The sequence below is a fragment of the Homarus americanus genome, unplaced genomic scaffold, assembly GCF_018991925.1.
Source record: "Homarus americanus isolate GMGI-L3 unplaced genomic scaffold, GMGI_Hamer_2.0 scaffold42189, whole genome shotgun sequence".
In the NCBI taxonomy this organism is placed as follows: domain Eukaryota; kingdom Metazoa; phylum Arthropoda; class Malacostraca; order Decapoda; family Nephropidae; genus Homarus; species Homarus americanus.
Window position 1 is genome coordinate 5386 of NW_024722315.1, and position 24016 is coordinate 29401.

General features: G+C 37.6%; 1 protein-coding gene across 5 annotated transcripts; it reads right to left on the minus strand.

Moving 5' to 3' along the window:
• Positions 1–23560, minus strand: LOC121862710 (ubiquitin-fold modifier 1). Of its 5 annotated transcripts, XM_042361027.1 has the most exons (4): positions 23452–23560; positions 20197–20253; positions 4104–4234; positions 1–589 (listed from the first exon to the last, which is right to left on the minus strand). In XM_042361027.1, exons 1-4 carry the CDS (start codon positions 23454–23456, stop codon positions 519–521), a joined length of 264 nt encoding a protein of 87 aa, XP_042216961.1. In that variant the 5' UTR covers positions 23457–23560; the 3' UTR covers positions 1–518. The 5 variants fall into 5 exon arrangements, with proteins under 5 accessions (XP_042216961.1, XP_042216960.1, XP_042216956.1 ...); XM_042361026.1 differs by lacking the exon at positions 23452–23560 and having other exon boundaries at positions 20197–20288; XM_042361022.1 differs by lacking the exons at positions 1–589; positions 4104–4234 and adding an exon at positions 14553–16604.
• Between the last annotated feature and the right edge of the window lie 456 nt (positions 23561–24016).

A 24016-nucleotide genomic window follows, 5' to 3' on the forward strand; every position in this document is an offset into this window, starting at 1 on the left:
TAAAAGTAATGTTTTAATCACAGTGTTATCACATGACGGGGGAGATGAACATCTAAAAGTTACATTTCCACTGCTGGAAATCACTTAAATTCCAAAACTGTCAAGTAATTTTTTGGTGTGAACTTCTAACAAAACTAAAAATCATCATCTGTTAGTGAAAAAGCCTGTGATGTTTATCATATAAAGAAAAAGCATTCCTTATCTGATAAGGAAGCACATATAAATGAAAAAGAAATAGTAACCCCATTATCCCCAGATTTAATTTAGTCATACCAGGGAAGATACAAATATTTCCCACTTTCTTACTAGGTTGTGATTTTGAATTCAAGAATATTATGAATATTATTTAAGAATTCCATTTCTTTTTAATTTTTCTATTAAAACATTGGCTACTAAGGGCAAGGAAGCTTATAATGCATACAAAAACAATAAAGTTGTAACCTTAAGGACCTATACTCATACTACTCAAAACATTGCTTCATAAGTAATCCATCACCGCCTGCACATTTATATTCTTCTTATAGTAAGCTACCAACACGGTCACGAGGAATGAGCCGAAGTTCAGATCCGTGCTTCAAAAATACACTACCTGGAAAACATAATTCTTATTTTACACATTCAATAAAAACAAAGTGAGAATAAGGCTCATAATGTACTCCAGTACCTCCCCCACCACTGTGATCTTTACCTGAGATACAAGGTCAATAATGTTTATACATTAATTCAAGTGTATCTTCTGCTGTGCAATTTGGTTATTACCCATCCAGCCAATATTGAAGTACTTTATACATAAACTGTGGAACACATGGATGGATGACTGAAGGAACTAACAAGTAAACCGGAAAACAAACACATGACTGCTATATCTTGTACCGCTTATTTCATGGGTATAAAAGAACAAGTAGACAAATTACCTATGTCAAATAATATGATATATGTTAATTCAGTGGTTAAAATATATTTATAATACATTTAAAATGCACACATAATGAGTCTTCAATGATAGTCTAAAATAAGTGGGTTAATGGCCTTCCTGGTAAGAATAGTTGACCAACTCTGAAGTTAAATTCCATTTTGTGACCAATGAGATCCACACCACCAGACACCCCCAGCAGAGCCCACTTACTGCCAAAGAGCCTTGATAAGTTAACCTCGCGATACACTAGCCAGATGAATCAGGGAGGATACTGTATCTCTTACCAAGTCCAAACAATCAGAATAAAAGATCTGATCCCATCTGATCTAATGACTGGCACAAAATCCTGTGAGGCCCTGGAAACTTCGTGTTGTTCCTCTTCAATCCTCACTAATTTCTAACATTATCAATGGAATAGAAAGGAAAGCCAAGTGACTCATTTCTTCCCTTTGGTCAGTAGCTCAACACCCTACATCATTGGACCCAACATTTTTACATAACACTGAATGGTTAAATATGTGATGCAGGCTGCACTTTCAAATAGAAAAGTGAATAAATTAGTTACAAGACTAATTATCAGTTAAACAAAATTAACTATGAGAAATATTACCCTGCAATTTAAGGATTGATATAAATATACTATTCTAAATATCATTCAAATTATAAAACTTATAAAATTTAATGTATACTGTAATGTAATGAGCCTTTTACCGAGAGGTTTGGGGGCTGCACAAAAACAGTTTGGGGGGCCACCTCAAAACAGCAAATTGGGGACCACTGCACTATATCACACAGGGATTTGAATGACTCCCCCCCCCCATCCCCAGTTACCCTTGTTTAGGGTTACAGGGTGTCCTTGCATTGCTGGCAAGGATGATATCAGAAGAGTGGGGATGAACGTTTAGTCCATGGATACCTCAGGTAAGCAGGCAGTAGAGGACCCTTACATTAGGGCAACAGTACACTACCAAACAGGGAAAGTACTGTATTAGATTTTTTCTGGAAAGTCTCACACAGATGCTGAAAAAAGGCTTTTGAGTTGGTGGCCATAAAAGTGTGTTCCTCCATTCCATCTTTTTCCCCTCAACTAACAAATGCTCTTCAGGTTCTCTCTATCTATTTTCCTTTTTTTTTGTAACAAATCCTGGATTAGAGCATTTGTGTTGATATTGAGCATAAACTGAAATCTTCAATCATTCCTGGACATACAGTATAGAACTACCAAATATCAAATGTCCACAAGGCAATACTGCTTCACATACTACAATTCAACGATGTTAACCCAACATGTACAATCCTTCTCCATAACGCCCATAAGAGATCTCAAGGAGTGACTACTGTAGTTACTGAAAACCTGAGGTACAACTTTGCACACGTGAGGCACAGCTGCAGTACCATCAACATGTCAAGCTCTCTGGCAAAAGGTTTTGTTGGGGAGGGTTAAATGGCATGGATTTAGCAATTATCTCAATGATCCAAAAGCCATATACCAGGTATACAAAGTACAATGGATGTATTTCCGAAACTGTATGTGGCAAGTGTATTACATGCATTAGCAAATGGAAGTGTCATGAAGAATGGGGGATTATCATCATATGGTACCAAGAGTATGAAGACTAGGGATGTGCCAGATGGCAAGTTTTACAGATAGCCTGATACTGTACTGTACTGATATCTCCTGGATATCAAGCACATCCCTAATGAATAACTATTGGAAATCATCAACAAATGATACCCATGACCGGATTTCTGCTTTCAGAATGTTAGATGAAAATTTGCTACAGGAACACTATACAGTTTTGTGGAGGATGCTGCTTTGTTCTTTAGGGTCCTGGCTCATCCCAAAGCCTAACCAAACTTAAAATTAAAAAACTGGTTGTTTTATCACAAGCTGTAGTGTATTGTTCTGTCCTATGAAACAATAATGTCATCACCAAAACATAAAGTACCTGTAGGTTTCCAGACTTTGGTGTTGTTGCCTACACAGGGAACAAGGTCAACACTGTCATAAACTATCCCTTGCAATTTATTTTATTATATTATGAGATTTTATGCCTTTGTTATGGCCCATTTAGTTTGCTAAGACATATGATCAACTGATAAAACAGACAACTGCATCTTTTAGTTACATATACAACACAGTACAGTACAGTAGATTAATGCATATCTTACTAGATATACTGTACAGGTGTTGCAATAAATGTTCCTCATGATTTTGTAAAAATCTTCAATTTTGCAAGACTATTTCAAGACAAACATTTATCCCCTACAGTCTAATTACAACTTTATCATTGTAAAGAACATTGTAGTTTTTGTTCTTTTTAATTATCATAAAAATTTCTGACCCCAACCGTCAACAATTCTATCAGCTGAAACACTTCTTTTAGACCTACTAATCCATTGAAATTCTCAATAATATTCCATTGTCTATTCTTACTTTCTGCTTGCTATTATATACTGTATTCTGTACTGTAGTTTAAAGGTGAGGCACAACAGAGGCTTCTGTACAGTACTACTATTTTATTTTCTGTAACAACAAAGGATGAGAATAAAACTTTAGGACAGTTATGAGTTAGATTTAGATTAAGTTGGGTTAGGTTAGGGAAACTTTGCTTAGAGACCCTGAGAAAGCTGCTTTCTCAGGGTCTCTAAGCAAGTTATGGCTGTTCCAATGTCTTATATGATTAACATTATAAGATAATGTAATGTCTGGGAACTTCTCTTCCACATGACTATCTCTAAACTTTCTAAATGTTATTCTTTGAGCACACCATTACCTGAGACACAACTATCATTCCTCAAGCCACCCATCATAGATAACAGGTTTAATAATAATAAATCTTAAGTAAATATCCTTTTCTTGTTAAAGTAGAATGTAGTGATCCACCTCATATCTTCACAACACATGCAATAATAGACAGGCTTACTCAGTGAACAAATAAGCTGATGATTTATGCTAAAACTGATTAAGTTAATTATAAAATACTGTTCAGTACTGTACTGAACTGTACGGTACTCCTTTTTTTTAAGTTAAACTCTTTTAAAAAGATAATGTGTGCATGTGGACCAAATTTTTGTGAACACAGAAGAATGCCAGGATGAAACATTGCATGTGCTCATCAGCCTTATAAAAGAGATGATACTATACAATGAGACAAATATAACAATATTCATAATATAAACTCACCTGCATTCTGACTTGGGTTAATACCAATGCCGTCATCAGTAATGATGGCTGATGTAGCTGGGGGAACTTTGAACTCTTCCGCAGCAAACTTTAACACGGCAGTAAATGGCGTGTTCTCTGGGACACACAACCTGCAAAATCATCAAGAGTACGGCCAGGTAACATGAATCCTGGTGTAACCTCTACTCCCTTTTTGAATGTACACTACACTATTTTCCTAACTTTTCAAAGGCATTTTTGAAAATCTCACAAATAAAAAAAAATCATGAATCCTTTGACAGTTTTGAGCTGAAGTATGACAGGAAGGTCCTAATCATAGTGTTGTGGTAGATACAATATTGTACTGTACATCTATACAACACTCTGAACTTTTAAGGGTTGTGAAGTTTTGCATTATGTTCAAGTCTAGTATTTCTGTATTACCAATGTGTTCTGTAGTTTTATATTGCAAATACCTGTACATCTAGATCATGTTCAATATTTTACCAAATAAGACTTATCACTACAAACAAAATAATTTGACCAGTAGATTTTCCAGCAGCTACCACATGCACTTCTTACTCTACATACTGGTCCCATCCAGGACCAATTATGTGGTGAAAACTGTTATTGTATATGGCTAAGTGTTCAAATCACACAGCTACCCAGCCCAAGTTTAACAGATTCATAATTATTTGCAAAATCTGTTATTCTAGCTTCACCTTCTGTTTTCCTCTAATGTGTTATCACACCATAAGACTACACTCTGGGTGAGAACATGAAGCTTGAGATGTGTTTTTTATACCATTATTTATATTAAACATTTCAAACTTTCAGTGTGTTTTCTGGCGTTCTTTATACCTTTGCCACTTCTCTATTCCTCATCTCATATGGTTAAGTGTTTAAATCAAGCTGTATCCTAATCTTAGTGTAACAAAGTCATGTCTTTATAACAAAACATGCATAAAATAGGAGATGTATAGTCGGCGTCAAAAGTCTTGAACACTTGACAGTATTTGGCATGTAAATACCCAAAGGTCTTAGGTATTAAGGAGAGTTTTATCCCATTTTGTGGTTCAGGTATAATATGTGATGACAAGTAGTGTTATTAGTATACCCCAATCATGCCTAATAGGAGTAAATCTATGGGGACAAACAGAGTGGTGATTGAGGAAGTACATGTGCCTGTGAGTGAGGTATAGTGATATTCCCATTAGCCGGAATAATTGATGCACAGCAGTTCCGGGATTGAGAGATATCTGGGTATGGAGACGAATTTTCTCATCCCCAGAATTAAGAGACCTTAGTTCCCAAATGCCACAGAAAATATTAATCTAATGACTCATAGTATATACAGTACAGTATAAGCATTCAGATACCTTAAGTTATGTATTTGAAAAACTAAATATAGTACTTACATAGGGAGATCTATATTCAGTAACTTTTAATCAACATTAATGAAAGATGCTGCCTCTAAACTTAATGTCAAGTATAACTAACATGTCTTACTAAAGGAATTACGCAGTAGAGAATAGCGCATCATATCTTGTAATAAAATAAAATTACAACTTACAACATACACCCATACTCATTCTTATCCCTGATGTTATTGTACCAATGTTCTGAATACTTCCTGTCAGACTCATTGAAACCTTATAATTTGTCTGTATGAAAATATAAGCTGCAGTATCGGTAATCTCTCCATTAGCCGTAATCTTTGATCCCCGGGACTTTCCAATGGCCGGAAGTTTTTTTTAGCATCCCGAAAAATTATGGGAAAACCTCTTCATTCCAGGCACGGGACCAGTTTTTGAGGACTGCCTCATGCGCATCTCTAGAAATCTCTGTTCCGGGCATAGGAACAAATTTTCAAGAGATTGCATCATGTTTCCGACACAGGGATGTGGGTGAGTAGGCTCAGAATGCCCATGATCTACGATTGGCTACTACTGTACTGTCACTACTGTTATGTGACTGCAGGAGATGCCTACGATTAGCTGATGTATCTCACAGCCATCTCCTCAAAGTCTTGCATCATGACATACTTAGTTTATTGTCTGCTGTCAGTGTACAAACGTGTTCACTCACTTGCTGTTGTTTTCACATATGATCTGTGTTGTGCAGTACTGTACATTACTGTACCATCATTTAATCAGCCAAGAATACAGTTAAAGCAGTGTTAAGACATGAAAAGTGGTTACAGTTTTGTATACTACTGTATACTGTACTGTACATTCAGTGAGTGTGAAAGCACTGCACATACAGTACAGTACTGTACATAGCAGAGTGGAAAATGTATGCTAGTGTGTAGAAGGTGTATGTACAGTATATGAAGCACGTGTACAACCCTTCCTTCACGAAGGGAGAGAAGAGTGGCAGTTAGTAACACCTGCTACAGTTGATGGTGCAGGACAAAGGCAGGACATCCTGTATCATAATATAACCATTTGCCTGCCTGCATCACAAGCTCAAGACATCAGCATCTGCTGGTGAGTATAGTATGTATAGTGTCTGTCTGTGTGAGATGCATAGTTTAGATTCGGAAAACTTTTCCTAGTACAGTATAGTACAGTACCTGGAAAAATTCTGGGATGAGAAAATTCGTCTCCATACCCAGATATCTCTCAATCCCGGAACTGCTGTGCATCAATTATTCCAGCTAATGGGAATATCACTGTACCTCACTCACAGGTACATGTACTTCCTTAATCACCACTCTGTTTGTCCCCATAGATTTACTCCCATTAGCCACTGCCACATCCCCAAACACCCCCAATAAAAAAAATCAATAAATATAAAAAAAATCAATAAATAAAAAAAAAATCCACGAAACTGGGTATATTAGTTACGTGCTCTTCCAATGAAATTCTCGACCTTGCGGCGGCGTAAGCGACACTCTCAGTCAGGCTTGATCATGTAGAACAAAGGCCACGTGAACATGCCTGTGGCCATGCTCAACACACTGACCATCACCATGACCTCATCTGCAAATTTGGTGAGAAGCTTCTACACCATCCTCGACACCGGCTCCTACTACCACCTGAGATCCCTCGTCCGAGAATTGCTGTTCGACACCACAACCGCATCCAGCCCATATGAGCACGAACTGATCACTATATGAACAGCCCAGTCCCAACCATTGTAAAAATTATCAATAACTTGTAATCAACTAGTATATTCACTCCCAGTCAATCTTACTTTTTGCAGTCACTATGTTGAAATGCCCTGTAGTTTGAGCTTCTCCCTAAGTAGTTATTATATACAGTATCATATTTGTATCACTTATGTTACCGGTATATTATTTGTAAATCAAGAGACACATTCCCCAATTATGTAACTGTATATTTTCAGCCTTCCGTCTGCTATGCTCTTTCAATAAACCGTTATTGTTATTATTTTATTATTATCTCCATATCTTGATTTTGGCGCTTAAACCACTCCCATTCTAGGCGCCTCATATACAGTCCTCCAATACAAATTAATGGGACTTCACACAATATTTACTTTGCAACACATTTATATTTTTATGAATATTGGAAATACAGTAATAATGCTAACTCTTGGGATAGTGAGATGATTATTTGGTTATATTATTTATTATAAAATAGCAAGGAATGTTACCTTTATAGTGCAAAACATTTCATTCAAGTTCGTAAAAAAAAAAGAGAAAAAAAAAAGAATCCTGTAATGTAAACTGAAACAACTCTTTCATAATTTATTAAAACTAAAATTTGATCTAAATACAGCACAAAAAAATTAAATTTGCAAAAAAATTAGTACTGTACATGACCTCTACCACAAAATAAGCTTTCATATATTTTACATAATGTACTTTATTACAACACACTTTGCAGACTCCCCAAGGTGTGCATAACAAAACACTGTACTGAGATTACAGCAGACTTTCTTAATCCTAGGTACTGTACCCATCAACCAACATCCTGTACAAAAGAAGAGACCTACTGTATGTAAAATGCCATCCATTTATTTATACCACAAGTGTTCCACGCCTCACAAACCAACATGAACTTCACTTTGTTATTCTACACTATGCTGCCTGACCAACTTCAACTATCTTTACTCTCACTTCTTTACAAACCTTTACTCATTCACAACACTTACCCCATTCATACAACCTTACTTCATAAATTAACCTAACCCAACTTCTCATTGATTTCCATTTCATCTCCTTTCATTTGTATTTTTAGAGCACAGTATCAATCAATCTCTTCATTATCACACAACTTCCTCTGATAGCATCATTCTTTCCCCTGGTCACTCTCCAAACTACATGTCAATTTATTGGATAATCCATATAAATATCCCAGTCATATACAACAGCAACATGAGATAGTATGGCATTGCTCCTCCATGTCTTGTAAAATTTGCCAAGCTTGAAGACTCACTATTTTCCCCATAATTCATTTCCCATATTAGGAAATCCAACATCCAATTCACAGACTACCAGTAGATGCCAAGTTTATTTACTCAAGAGAAAGTAGAATACAAGGTATTTTTTCCAAAAGCCCACAATACCCAGATTAAAACAGCTGGATCATGTACACTGTCAAACTTATCTGGGGTGACCAAAGTCACAACAATCATATGAAAAATAGTGATTCATAACTGTACAATATCCATGTTCTTGAAAACTGATGTACTGTACTACAGTAAATTATTCAAAATTCCTAACTTTGACACTGTATGTTACAATAATTCTCCTGTGTATTATCAGATTTGCAGTGTTACTTATACTGTATACAGACCCACATCAGCCATCATCCAGTCAGGATTTTTGAAGAAATTGTAAAAAATTAGTCCACCAGGTATCAGAGAGTAAGCCATATATACAAACTATGGGTGAGGCTCAAGTTTCTCCAGTACCACTTTTTCTAAATTTTTTACAAGCTCTTTATGTCAAAATTCTGGATTTAACAGCCTCACTTCACAAGTTAAATGTTTTTTCGTGTTTTTTGATCGAGGTGTTTCGTACTGTATACAGTACTGTACTGCATACTGTTTACAAAAGCTGTACAGGGTACCTGTATTGTACTTTGTAGTTATTTATACAGATATATCTTGAGTACATGTGCAGTGGTCCCTCGGTTAACGAACACAATTCGTTCTACAGAGTTGTTCGTTAACCGACTATTATTTCAATGGGATATTGGGTAATTGGTTCCAACTCACAGAAAAAGTACATACAAAGTATTGTGTACCAGAAACAGAATTAACAAAACATTAAATATAAACTAAATACGGTACTGTACTGAACAGTATACTGTACAATAATAAATAAAAAACAATAGAATACAGTAAAACCCAGCTTTATGAGGTTTCACTTTACGAGTTTCCACATTTACGCGGTACAGTGAGTTCTGCTATAACGCGTGTTTTGATAACGCGAATTTGCTCTAACGCGATTTATGAATTAGGAACGATATTTGTATAACGCGAACGCTTGTTTGCTATAATGCGATTTTTGCTTACTATTTCTCCAATTTTGTGGTATTAATTGTGAATATGGTAAAGAAGAATATCTCCAAGAAGCGTTCTGGTGATAGAATTCCCGGTGATGATCGTAAAAGAAAGGATGTAACACTTGAAGAGAAGCTCGATGTTATCAACCTCAAAATCACTCTTCTCCCCCATCAAGTTACATTCATATTTTTTCAAGGTAAAGTGTTACATTTACTATATGATTTCATTATTAGATATGAATGTAACATTTATTTAGACTGTGCTATCCTTTGTGTTAGGCTAACTACTAAATTTTTTCGATTTTGAGTAATCTGCACCAAACCATATTTTCTCCATAAGCCCTGTTATTTCTATTACGCGATTTTCTATAACACGATATTTTACAAGAACACAATTATCGCGTTATAGCAGAACTACCTGTACCCTGCCGAACACGGAATGCTCACTTTACGCGGTGCGTGTACCCTTTTACGCGGCTGGCGGTCCTCTCGCGCCGCACCATTTTTGGATTCAAACCTCCCGCCATGTTGGGTAAGCGGCGCGAGTAGGTTGCGCAGTGCATGTCTTTGTTGCGTTATCGGTGACGTCATATGACGCATCGGACTGTGATTGGGCCAAGCATCCTTACCTCCCTCCCCCGCTAGCTGTGATTGGTTTAATGTACTATAACGTGCCCCGCAAAGGGAGCGTTCAAGCCCCTTGACCTACCCGCGTCAGTTACACCCCTCCCGGGTACACCGTGTATATCGGTATCCATTGTTCCATAAGAATGGCTTCCACCGGACCACCACCACCACAAAGAAACCTTGTATTACCTGGACCCAGCCGCCCTAAGCCAAAGAAGATACGATGTTCCCTAAGCTATGAAATTAAATACAAGATCATACAAGAGTTGGAGAAAGGAACAAGACAGGTTGATCTCGCGCGCCAGCATGGTGTTAACGAATCTACGATCCGGACAATTAAGAAGGATGCAGCCAAGATAAAGGAGCACATGAACATCACAAAGTCTACAGGTGCTTCTATGATCAAGTATTGCCACAACCAGGTGCTTCTCAAGACGGAGAAATTACTTGTGAGCTACTTGATTCGTCAGGCGCGACGGAACATGGCGGTGGACACGCGTTCAGTTAAGGAGTACGCACGTGAACTGTATGCTGCAGTGTCATGTAAGATGGGAATTGCAAAGCCCAAACCCTTCAATGCTTCCTCTGGGTGGTTGCAGAGGTTTAAGAAGAGGAACAAGATCACCAACATTAACATTGGTGGTGAAGAAGAGAGTGCTGACCGTGTTGCAGCTACGGATTTTCCTCCGTTTTTACGTGAGATTATGGAGGAAGGACAGTACACTGACGACCAGGTGTTTAACATGGACGAATCTGGTCTTTTTTGGAAAAAGCTACCTACCAAGACCTTCATTGTGAAGAATGCCAGCAAGTGTCGGGGCCGGAAGTTGCAAAAGGAGCGCATCACTGTCCTGTTTACCACCAATGCCTCCGGTACCTGTAAGCTCAAGTTATCGGTGATCCACACAGCACGCAAGCCGCATGCCTACAAGAGCATGGACATGACCAGGCTAAATGTCCACTGGCTGACCGCATGTAAGGCGTGGATGTCCTCTACTCTGTCCCTCTCCTGGTTTGATGACTGTTTCGTTCCCGATGTGAAGAAATTCTGTGAGCAACAGAATGTTCCATTCAATATTTTGTTGCTGCTTGACAACGCACCAGGACACTTGCCCCTACTGTTAGATCGTCACGCATGGAGACATGTGTTGCATGGTATTCCAGGTGGGAGGTAGAGTCAATCTGTGACTGGTGAGGTTCAGACTGTTGCAGTAGCAGTGGACCTTGCCAGAGAAGCTGCGCAGAGTGTTACAGCTGCAGGCTTCTCCGAGACCACCAACGACGACATCCTGGAGGTGATAAGGGATCCTGATGTGACTGCCAACGAGATGTTAGATGATGATGACGTCAGTGAAGAGGCAGGTGGTGCGTCATTCCAAGAGGAACGCAAGTTATTGCATAGTAATGTAAGGGGTGTCATCGAGTGTGCTGAGAAACTCAAGCTCCTCCTTTCTGACGACCCTGACGATAACCGGTATGAAGTCTTCACTACCCAGATGTTGCAGACTATGGAGCCCTACATCAAGGTGTATCACGACAACATCAACACCAGCCGTCAGCAAAGCATTACCGAGTTCTTCGCCCGCAACCCACCACAGCCAGCCCAGGCCAGTGATAGTGACAGAGACAGTGATGGTGACTTTGAGGGATTTGTCAGGGAGGCACTAATAAGTGTGGATGACAGTAATGAAGACTCACCCGAGGGCCAGTAGCCTGCCCTCTGCCTCGGAACCAGCCTCCATTCCTGTACGCCGACCCATCTCTTCTACTAACATAAGTGTTAACCCTAACCTTGTTTTTTCTAACCTAACCAACAGTATATTATTCTCTTATTGATTGTTCCCTACTATATTATTTGTGTGTGCATACCATCATAAAGTTAAGATGTTATTTTTACTAAAATGTATGTATTGTGTTGGGAAAAAGTGGAGTTTGGGGGTCGGCTCGGTCTCTATTTCAATTAATCCCATATGTTATGTTGTTCACTTTACGCGTTTCTCGCTTTACGTGGGCCGCCGTGGGTTCAATTGACCGCGTAAAGTGAGGGTTCACTGTACTGGATTTTAAGTTACTTTGAGGCGTGTACAGTATAGTCTCGATTTACACGGATTTTGTTTACGCGTTTGGTCATTTACGTGGCACCTTGCCAGAATAACAATTCTAAGTTACGCGGTTCATTCCATCATTTACGCGGGGAGGGTGCGCATTATGTCGCTCTTACGTTATCGCTGACGTCATATGACGTATCGGACTGTGATTGGGCCCCGCATCCTTACCTCCCTCCGCCGCTAGCTGTGATTGGTCTAATGTAACATGACGTGCCCTGCCACCAGAGGGAAGAAGTCGCTGACCTAGCCAGGCCAGTCTCATTGTTCTCAGTCTCCGCGTATACAGTTCTCTCTTGTGCCCGCTATTCCCCTCACAATGGCTTCTGCTGGACCCCCACCACCCCCGAGAAACCTTGACCTACCTGGACCAAGCCATGGTTATGTGAAGGAAGTCATCGAGTTGGCGGAGAAAATGAAGCTCATCCTTGACAAATACACAGTCAAGCATCGGTATGAAGTGTTTAATAACCTTCTGTCGAAATTTATGGAGCCATATGTCCAGATGTATGACGACAACATCAATGCTAGTCGTCAACGTAGTATTACGGACTTCTTCGCCCGCAACCCACCACAACAACAGCCACAGGCAGCCCAAGTCAGTGACAGTGAGGATATGGACTTTGAGGGGTTTGTCAGGGAGGCCCTGCAAACCAATGTGAATAGTGATAGTGATTCACCGGAGGGCCACTAATCTGCCCTGTGCCTCGGAACCAGCCGCCATCCCCGCATGCCAACCCATCTCTTCTACTAACGTAAGTGTTAAACACCTTTATATTTGTACAGTAGTGTAGTTTTTTATTTAGATATTATGTGTGTCAATACCATCATAAAATTATAATGTTATTTTTACTACAAGGTACGTATTGTGTCGGAAAAAGTGGAGTTTGTAGTCGGCCCAGTCTCTATTTCAATTAATCCCATATGTTCTGTTATTTCGTTTACGCGTTTCTCGTTTTACGCGGACCTCCACGGGTTCAATTGACTGCGTAAATCAAGACTATACTACATGTCGTATTACCGGCAGCTTTGTTTACATATCAAAGAGCTGATTGTAGAGGCAGTCGATGATGACATGCCATATTCTTAACAGAGTGCATTGGTTCTAATGCCTTCTTCATGTTTCATAATAATTTTTGCACTGTATATTATCAATATGTCAACTAAATTTCAGAATGACCAATAGTTTTAATATAAAAAATGCAGAAATATTCAAGAGACCAACTTTCTTTATATTTACTTCACTGGAAACGAATGTAAACATAGAACCAATTACTGTATTGGCGGACTAGCCGATTAGCTGTTGCGCACAACAAAACGTGTTTTTCGTAAGGATTCTGGTAATCGAAGTTTTGCTCGTTAATCGAACTGAAAATCCTTATGGGAGCTAATTCATAAACCAAAATTTCGTTAATCGAACCGTTCGTTAACCAAGGGACCACTGTACTCAAAAATTATTCTACTATCTACGTAAAACATTAAAAACAAGTTTAACAACAAAATAAAATCAGTTTAAATTCATCATGCAGTATTAACCCTTTGGATGCGGCATGCGGGTAAACCCGCCCAAAATATTATATTAATTAAATACGACAAGCGGGGATATCCCACGGCCTTGAAAAAACTTCCCCAAATGAGACGACATGCGGACATATAAGAACAGCCCAGTCCCAACCATTGTAAAGATTATCAATAACTTGTAATAAATCAGTGTATTCACTCCCAGTAAACACTGCTCCTTACACTGTCACTATGTTGAAATGAACTGTAGTTTGAGCTTTTCCCCATCTAGTTATTATATGTCTTATTTGTGTCACTTATGTTACTTGTATATTATTTGTAATTCGTAACCCATTCCCCAAATATGTAACTGTATATTTTCAGCCTTCTGGCTGCCAAGCTCTTTCAATAAACCGTTAATTATTATTATTTATTATTATTAGGTATAGGAGTATTTCCTGAATGCAATATAGCTTATTTTTGTACTATTTTGTTTGATATTATCTGAATATGTAATACATATCTAAATTTGCTGTTTAGTAACCAAATTGATTAAATTTATTTGCCATATACCAGACATTGATTTATACCAATTTCCTGCATTTTTGGGTATAAATGTCATTTTTTCTCTAAAATTTGCACACATGTGAATTTTTGTTCCAGATTTGGAAAATATACTAAAAGTTCTCTAGGAAAAACATATAGAAAATGTGATTATATGAAATTCATTTTTGGCAGGATAATTGACACTTTTCAGGAACCGGCGCGAAATTTAATTACGCACCTAAAGGGTTAACAATAATTTCTTCTCTATATCAAAATTTTCATACAGTGGCAAAGGGATATACTGTACAGTACATGACTGGTGGGACAATGTATGGGTGGGGCTTTCAAACCCCTGCTAAGACATGTGTGTGAATGACTGAAGGTAATATGTGGGAAGATTCTTCATACTGCAGCTAAGACAAACTTTTACTGTACTTCACAGACTGCCTACCATACTGTACAGGAAGTAGCTAACAAGTGGGGCTACATGTCCTAAGAAAAACTGTGAGGTGAATGTTAAGATTTTGTCCACATATATTTTAAACATTTAAAAGTTACAAGTCTGCCAAGTGGTGAAGATGGTACTACAGAAGATCTCAATCTGTGAGGTTAAGGAAGGCAAACATACAATTTAGTAAATTGGGATTATAAAAATACATGCAAATGTCTTAAGAATTGGAAGGTTTTGACTGCGACTAGAGTTGCCCTCATTTAACAGAATAGCTAATGCTTCCGATAACCTTGTGATATAACTTGTATCATCTTTTAACTTGTATTTATTTTTATTAAATACACAATTGTCAGAATTTCATTTGAAGACTACATATAGATTTGTACATTTTCATCAGTGCACTACAGCAGCCCCAACTACATCTTTCTCACTACCAGGTTGATCATTATGCTGCTGTTCATCTTGCTGCTTTTTGACATTTGCATCTTTAAGTACATCTATCCAGGCTGCTCCACCATCTTGTGAACACCAGTGACACACCATTTCCTGTATACATACAGCTAATACCTTATTCTTTAGCAATGCCATACACACATTCACCACATCCTGGTAGCTAAGGATAGAAACTGAAGGACTTTGAGGCATCCAACAACAACCTTCACCGGAGAAATGAGGTTCTAATTTCTGTATCTCTCTGTTTAGAGTTGATAGTACTGACTTTAAGAAACTTGGGTTTTCAATTAATAATTCACTTAGTACTGAGGAAGGTTCAGTGCATAAGCTACGGACTAAACGCCTGTGATTGTTGTCCAGTGGAGACAGCAACACACCTTCAAACCAATTAATAATCTGTGGACCTAAACATATATTTTGATTAATACTGCCTGCAGCATTATCCAGTTTGGCAGCCTCTAGAATCTGGGATAGTCCTCTAGGTAGCACAACCATTTTACTGAGACAGTCCTGCAGCTCACCTTGACCAGAACTATTGGCAGCCTCCAGCATCAGTCGTGTTTGTAATCTTCTCTTTAAATCTTTATTTTGTCTTAGTGTATTATTAAGTTTCTTAAAGAATTTTTGCTGCTGTGAGGCTTGTTTGTGGAGTATGGCAGCTTCATCAGAGCCCAGCACTTTGTACACCACATAATGGACATGCTCCTTTACATCAGGCTTCAATAACTGGTTCTGTACCAGGAGTCTGAGCAGAAGTTGACGAGCATTCTTCAGATCGTGCACTGTTAGAACCCATGGGGACTGTTTAGCTAGTTGAGAGAGAGCAAGCTCCATGCTACCATTATGAAAAAATTTCCTTGCTGCTCTCTCGCAATAAGCACCCCAAGATACTGCTCGGTCAATGCCATCCTGCGTCCAGTTAGTTTTACTAGTGGCGGCTGGCAGCAAGTCATGCATGAAGTATAAAATGTTACCAAACACATCCTTCCACATGTTAAATGCTTAAACTGGGATATTAAATGCTGCAAAAGAGCAATTACTATTTACTTTCATTTGGACAAAATTATGTGGACCTCAACTGCCACAGGTTCTGGGGCTGCTTGTTTCAACAGGTACCACAATTCAGATATTGTACATTAAGTACCAGTAGCATCTTCTAAACATGTACTCATCCTGGTATAATACAGTATATGAATAACTTATTGTATAAACAAGTAGGCATTTTTCTTCTTAAAAAGAAAACTTGTTTCTTCTTGGCCAATGAACTTGATTCATCTCATATGATAATTATACTTCTTCTAAGCAGACAGCCTTCCTCCTCCCTCAGTGGGTACCTTACTCAGTTCAGGACAGGTTTCATCTGCTGAGAGAAGAGGAAGGCTGCATTCAGTGTTGACTTCTAACAACAGTGGGATTCCCCCACACCTATATGTAACAATCTGGAGTTCCTGCATCTATATGTTACACTCCAGGGCTCATACATCTATTAGGAACACGGTCAGATGTCAGACCCACCCGCCCCCCCTCTCTACATAGCACATAACAATGATACTTTTATCAAGTCTGCGGAAACTATACATCTAATATACTATAGGAATAGCCGTGTGTGTGTGTGTCTGTTATGGGCAGCCGAAACGGCACAATTGTTTTTCATCAAACTTGGTGGAAAAAATCGCAAAAAATTCGTAGAGTGGAACAAACCTGGTCTCATGTCGATGGTTTCTTTAGGAAGGCATTAATTAACCATTTTGTCGCTGTACGCGGTCAGCCGTATGGCGGTTGCGCGCTAGCCAAGCACGAGCATTCAAACTTTCACCGGGCACGAAGGGTCCGCTATCACTTGTTTTCCACTAGTCCACCAGACTAGTAAATGCTCAAATTCACTAAACTACAGTTTTACTAGCCCCAAATATTTTCCAAATTGTGAGAATACCCTGTACTGTACTGTATCTAACATTCGAAGTGATTGAATGAAAGTTGTTACACAAAATGGATACAGGTAGCTACAAAGAACATACACTCATAATTATTAATAATATTATGAGTGGTTATAAAAGCATTTGATTCCCAAATATCTTTCTATTACTGTACTTTAATTGGAAAAATATATACTGTACCTTTATTTTTTTTTGCACGAGGCCATACAGTAGTACCCGATGGTCAATTGAATCCACGGGGTACCGCGGAAAGTGAAAACCGAGTAAAGTGAACAACAGAACATATGGGATTAATTCCAATAGAGACTGGCCCGACCCCCAAACTCCACTTTTTCCGACACAATACCTATGTTGTAGTAAAAATAACATCTTAATTTTATGATGGTATGCTCACACAATTAATATTTAAGAGAAATACAGTCTCCAGGTTAATGTCCATTCAAATAATGGACTCAAATCCCCCTCTTCCCAGCTCACTAGCTCCTACCTCTCTGAGAAATGTTTGGGTGAAAACACTAGATTTTAACATTTAGTAATAAATAATACCTCAGACTAAAGTTAGGATAATATAATTGACATTTCTGGATTCCTTGCAGGTCAGGGAATATTTTGAATGTAAACTTCATATATTTTGCACAAAAGATAAAATATTTGCTTTGTGTAAACCAAATTATTACATTAGATCTAAAATTTGTATGTCTAATGCAAAATCCATGATGTTTATATTCAAAATGATCATCATATTGTAAGAATTCCAGCAATGTAAATTATATTCTGGCCGGGTAATTTGTATGAATTTTATGAGCTAAAACAAATATCTTCAGTAAATAAACAAAGAAATATTCTTCAAGGACACTATCTGTCAATCAAAGTACCCCACCTTGCCTCCCCCCCATCCTCACACTCACGCCAGCTGGGTCGGTCGGTCCCAACCCTCCCCCCCACCTTCCCTCCCTACCAGAGAAATGTTTGGGTGAAAACACTAGATTTTAATGTTTAGTAATAAATAATATCTGACTAAAGTTAGGATAATATAATTGACATTTCTGGATTCCTTGCAGGTCAGGGAATATTTTGAATGTAAACTTCATATATTTTGCACAAACGATAAAATATTTGCTTTGTGTAAACCAAATTATTACATTAGATCTAAAATTTTTATGTCTAATGCAAAATCCATGATGTTTATATTCAAAATGATCATATTGTAAGAATTCCAGCAATGTAAATTATATTCTGGCCGGGTTATTTGTATGAATTTTATGAGCTAAAAAAAAAAAAAAAAAACTTATACTTCACCGCGTATATGAGTAGATGCACCGCGGAAAGTGAAAGTCTGGTTCTGGCAAGGTACTGCGTAAATGAGAAATATCGCGGAAAGTGAAACCGTGTAAAGCGGGGTAATATTGTATTTTCTTTATGGCTAAACAATGTTAAGACACTTTCACTTTTGCATGTGGCAAAACCACCACATACCCAGAGGGCTAGTACAGTACCTACAGTAAATATAAAAGTAATTTGTCCTAAGGATTTTCCATGCAATTCTCTGAAACCCTGTTAATGGCTGAATAATGTTTATGTGATTGGGTAAAATCTCATGGTTCCTATAGTAGGACCTCATAAGACTGATATTTGGCAGGGTAGATTATTATGTTTTAGGCTGTGGATATTGCCAACAACACATGAGAGAGCTGACTGGCGGCAACATTCCCACCATCTAAACAAACCTGTTGGAATTCAAGATGATGCTATAACTCATCAGGGGGTGAGCGTGGGATTTGTTTTTCTCATAGAAAACATAATTTTCTCCAATTATAGAATTTCAATGTGTTACTACTGTACAGTGTTACAGTACATTGTATTGTAGAAGATGGCTCATTGTTTCATACTGATCAATGTGTTTCAAATCTAATCCAGTTTCTTATAAATACAGTACAGTTCAGGAATAAAACCATGAGTGTACTGTACTGCATGTATTTCACTTACTATCCTTATCACTGGCTTTATTTGTAATGGGAGGCTCGTACAGTATGGTGGATACAGCAGCATATTTTGTTAATTCACAATATACTGTACAATAGTGTTTGAATAAATAAATACAGCTTTGTGGCTGTCCGACTGCAGTTAAGCCTCCATAACAACGGTGCTCCATGCCAGATACGTAGTTTAAACTGTGATGCATTCACCAAGGCTGATAAATACTTAAATAGTTCATGAGCATAAAAAATATAAATCTGATGTTCTTACTTAAGACTTAGCAAAAACTATAGTAAGTGTGAACTTTATGCCAACTTCAAAACAGAACTATCCTATATTGTACATCAATTCTAAAATATATTTATAATTGAAGTACAGTAGAGTACAGTACACATAATACAGTACTTTACTGATACAAAAATGAGCTTAAAATGTCACGTGAATGTTGTTCTGATATCAAAGAATACTAATGGTAATTTGTCTTAAGCAAAATTTTCAGTTTCAAGCTACCATTATCCCTTATATTTGAGATGCAGTACAGGTACACATTATCTTCAGCAAAACACACACACGCACCTTCTGAATAAGACTAATGCCCCCTGAGTCTGGTTTATTACCACACACACACACAACCAGAGAACTCAGCTTTATACAGTACAGTACAGTATGTAGAGCCTACCGATCTTTTATCTAAATGACAATGTACAGTACACACAACATCCTGTCACACACACTCAAGTTTCTGACGTAGAATCTTTCCTAAGGATCTTCACAACATTAAATAACCAGCAACAAGGATAAACATAATTCATACAAAACAGACTAGGCCACTAGGAGATGCCTTTAACAACTCTCCAGTGTATGGTACAGTACAGTACACACTTAACAAATTTGAAGTTATTCTGACTTTCCGTTCTCTTAAAGGATAAAAAAAAACTAAAAGTACTCTGAAAAAAGATAATTAAATGCAACAAGTATTACCAACCCAAAATAGTAATAATAATACCGTTATAGTAAAAATTACACATCTGTACTCACACTTTGTATGGCAGTTTGGGGTCCGAGGTGAGGGTGATCTTGAAGGTCACTTTAGATCTGAAAGTCAGGTCAAGCATTATTTCCTCTCTCTTTCCAACAAGTTTTATAGTTTTGGTCATTCCATATAAAAAAACAAACAACATATTTACCAATATTCTCAATTATCTCTGAGTTTTGGTAGCTACAGGAACTAACTTGACTGAAAACTTGTTGTAATTATTCTTTATACAGTAGAAGTAATAAATTTGCAATGTTTGACTAGAAAGGTATGCTACATAAATCTTGAGTTTCATTTATGAACTAGATTTTAGATGCTAAATATTGACTGAAAAATTATACTCAGATTATCGAGAATACGAATTAATCAACTGTGTACTGTACACGACCTGTATATCGTCCACTGACAGCATTAGCTATAAATATTTCAGGGTGTAACATAATCTACCAATACAACCTCACTGTGCTAAGACCCCAGTAAGTTTATGGATATCTTACATTACTGTGTCTGAAAACTATGTGCCAGTAGTATTTACTTGGTCAATTCAGGTAGAGTACTGTACAGTTCTCCATAGTTTGGTCTGTAACCAAGCTCTCTGGGTGCACTCCTGACCATCCAGGCTATTACTACAGTAGCTACTTGCCAACTGTAAGTCAGCAGAAGCAATACTGTACAACCTGGGTGATGAGGATTATGCTGTCAGATGTGATTAAGCTGGGCTGCCATATCCAAACTGATCATACAAGAAGAACTTTTGTTGTTCCAATGGACACTTGCATTCTTTAAGTAGGATGACATTTGTTCTCTTATACTCCCCATCTGATCTTCATTCTAAGCATATAAATAAACATGGCTGTCAAAGACTGAAGTAATAAAGTGGTGTTCTTATTCTCCCTTTCACCTTGAGCATATGACTAATCCACAGTGACCAACTTTCACCTCCTCAAAACTAAAGACAGTTTAACAAGTGGATGGGTGAGCTGGTTCAATCCTGCTATTTATACTATCTACCATATAACATTTTACTATACAACATAGTAATTACTTTTGTGCCTCATGAAATCATCGAAAATGCAAAAGCATTATGTTTTGCATAAATTGCTTTCATGCTTTTTACATCTTTTGTCTGCAGAGGACGATACCAAAATCCACCCGCTGGCAATTCCTGACATCTGTTAACTTTATGATTCGTAACTTCAATCAAACTACGTATCTTACAAAACCAAACCTAAAATACTACCAGTACCTAACCAAACCAAAACAAGTAAGAAGATATTCTTTTTAGGTCCATTGTACCCACACACGATCAATGAGACGACAATATGGCGTCTGATCTCAGTTGATAGCGCTGACCGCATCTGTTAATTAAAGTTAAAAGAAATGGTAAATTTTCTTATCATGCAAATTGTGTTGCTCGTGCATTTTTGTAGATTTCATAAGATAAGAGGGTAATTTATGAGGAAACCGCCGCCAGTTGAAAGAATTGTTTGATTTCGTTCATTTTTTCCACACACGTTCTTATCATTGTAGTAAGCATTTTAAAAGAGGCAAAAATTTTTAATTTTCTGGGTAAAACACGATGAAAAACTGATCATACGACACCTAAATGATGTCTTTATGTGCTTCTTACATAAAGAAATGAATTATTTACTCTTCCAAAAAATTTAACGATTCACCTCATGTCGTTTGTTTATTTACAACAGAGCTGCTTGGTCCGAGAAAACTCTAACGTATGAAGAAAAAAAAAGGTAAATGACACCATGATGCTTCAACAAAGTTGCTTTCATTGGTACCAGTTATCAAAATATAAGTAAAATTTTAATTTCGGTCACCCATGTTTTTCCGACGTTTTTTGACGTTTCAAATGATTTTTATCAAACCTAACCACAGAAACAAGGAACTATATCTAACCTAACCTAAATTCCTAAGATTCCCCGGATGACAAACTAATATAATACCCAAATTAGTACTACTTTCTGCTTAATGTGGCAGGGGGTCCGGGTGGGCGGAGTCCCCCGGCTAGGAAGATAGGTAGGAGTCTTTGGGTGGTTAGGTTAGGTTTTATTAGGTTCTAGTAAAGGTCAGCACTTTTAAAACACTTACTATAAAGAAGAACATCTATGGAAAAAATTAATAAAATTGAACAACTCTTTCTAGGGGTCCGACTAATTACCCAAATGTAGCCAAATATAGCCGGAATGAAGTCAAATAATGGTCCTAGATGAATAAATCAGACTGCCAATCACTTCTCGACTAGTATTTGGTGTCACGAAGTCACCAAAAATTGGTAAACTTAATTTAATCTGAGTTAATAGATCAAGTGCATGTACCTAACCTAACCTAACCTAATCTAATCTAATCTAATCTAACCTAACCTAACACAACACAGATTAAATTAAGTTTACCAATTTTTTGTGACTTTGTGACACCAAATACTAGTCGAGAAGTGATTCACAGCCCGATTTACGCTTGTAGGACCATTATTTGACTTCATTCCGGCTATATTTGGGTACATTTGGGTAATTAGTTGGACCGCTTTCTAGTGGTAACAGTGTTCTCTTACATTACTGGTAAGAAGGCATTTATGTTTTATGGTACATATAAAATATCGTACAGTACCTGAGTAGTTAGGGTGCATAATTGGTCTTAATTATTATCCTCTGTTTCATTCAAAAGAAACAATGGTGTATAACCAATACTTAGGACTAGTTCTTTAACGAGGCTATTTTTTTTTTTTGCAACATCATATTTGTTCTTAGAAAAATTATCTCATGATCATGTAGTAATTCAAGTACAAGTTACAAAAGGTTTTATTATCATTTAGGTCATCCAGCGAATTATAGGGGGCCCGGTTAGGTTAGGTTGGATTAATTTGTGTCCCTAAATACAAGAATGACCGAAACTAATAATTTAACAGTTACAAAAGAATACCGAGGTCACTCCACTCAAAATCATGACTGCTCATTGCTGTGGACTCTACTGATGTCATGATTCCCAGTTAAGTGTCATGTCCTCAACAAGAACACCAACTGTGAACATCAGAAAATGGTAAATGTCTACCATAGAAGATATTATCTATAACTAAATGCCATCTAATAACATCCACTTGTTGGGCGAGTGTCAAGTGTTACACCCAGCTGCAGTGTTCCTTACATCAACCACAGTAACACAACGTAACAATACAAATATAGGTAACTTGTGACTGAAAAGTGAGTTAAATGAACGAGACAACAATAAAGGAAAGGCGTTAAACTTACGTCATGGTGAAGGTGAAGTGTGACAGCTGTTGTTTACCTCCAAGTGGCAGCTGCTTCCTCCCGCCGCCGCCAGGTGGCTCCACCAACACACCCGCGGGGCCAACAATTTCTCTAACTGTTTAGGACATTTATAATTTGTAAATGAGAAATTGGTGTAATTTTTTTATATTTATATATAGCATAAGTAAATTAAATAAATTAACGGAAATAACCTAAATATTATTTATATCGCATCAAACAATAAGTTTTTTGCAATTAAACAAATTTATGAGACCGCATCCACCGAGATGCTTCTATTCAAGTTACTTCATGTTTAATTTAAATCAAAGCATCAGACCTTTATTAAATTTTATATACATTTATATGCCAGTAGCCTGGAATATAGCAAGCCCAAATAGCTCTATAATCGGACATAACAACTGGGTCCCGACTGTTTCCAGCGGGTGTTGAAGGTCACCACCACCTGGAGGCCGTGTGTTAGATCTGTCAAGACAAAACTTGGACTTTCATTTATCATTTCATCATCAGTTTACAAGCCCCTCGCGCGGTAGGTTTGTTCTTTATT

Coding starts and splice junctions, on each gene's coding strand:
- LOC121862710 (XM_042361022.1), bottom strand. CDS start 16,237: ATGTGGAAGGATGTGTTTGGTAACATTTTATACTTCATGCATGACTTG.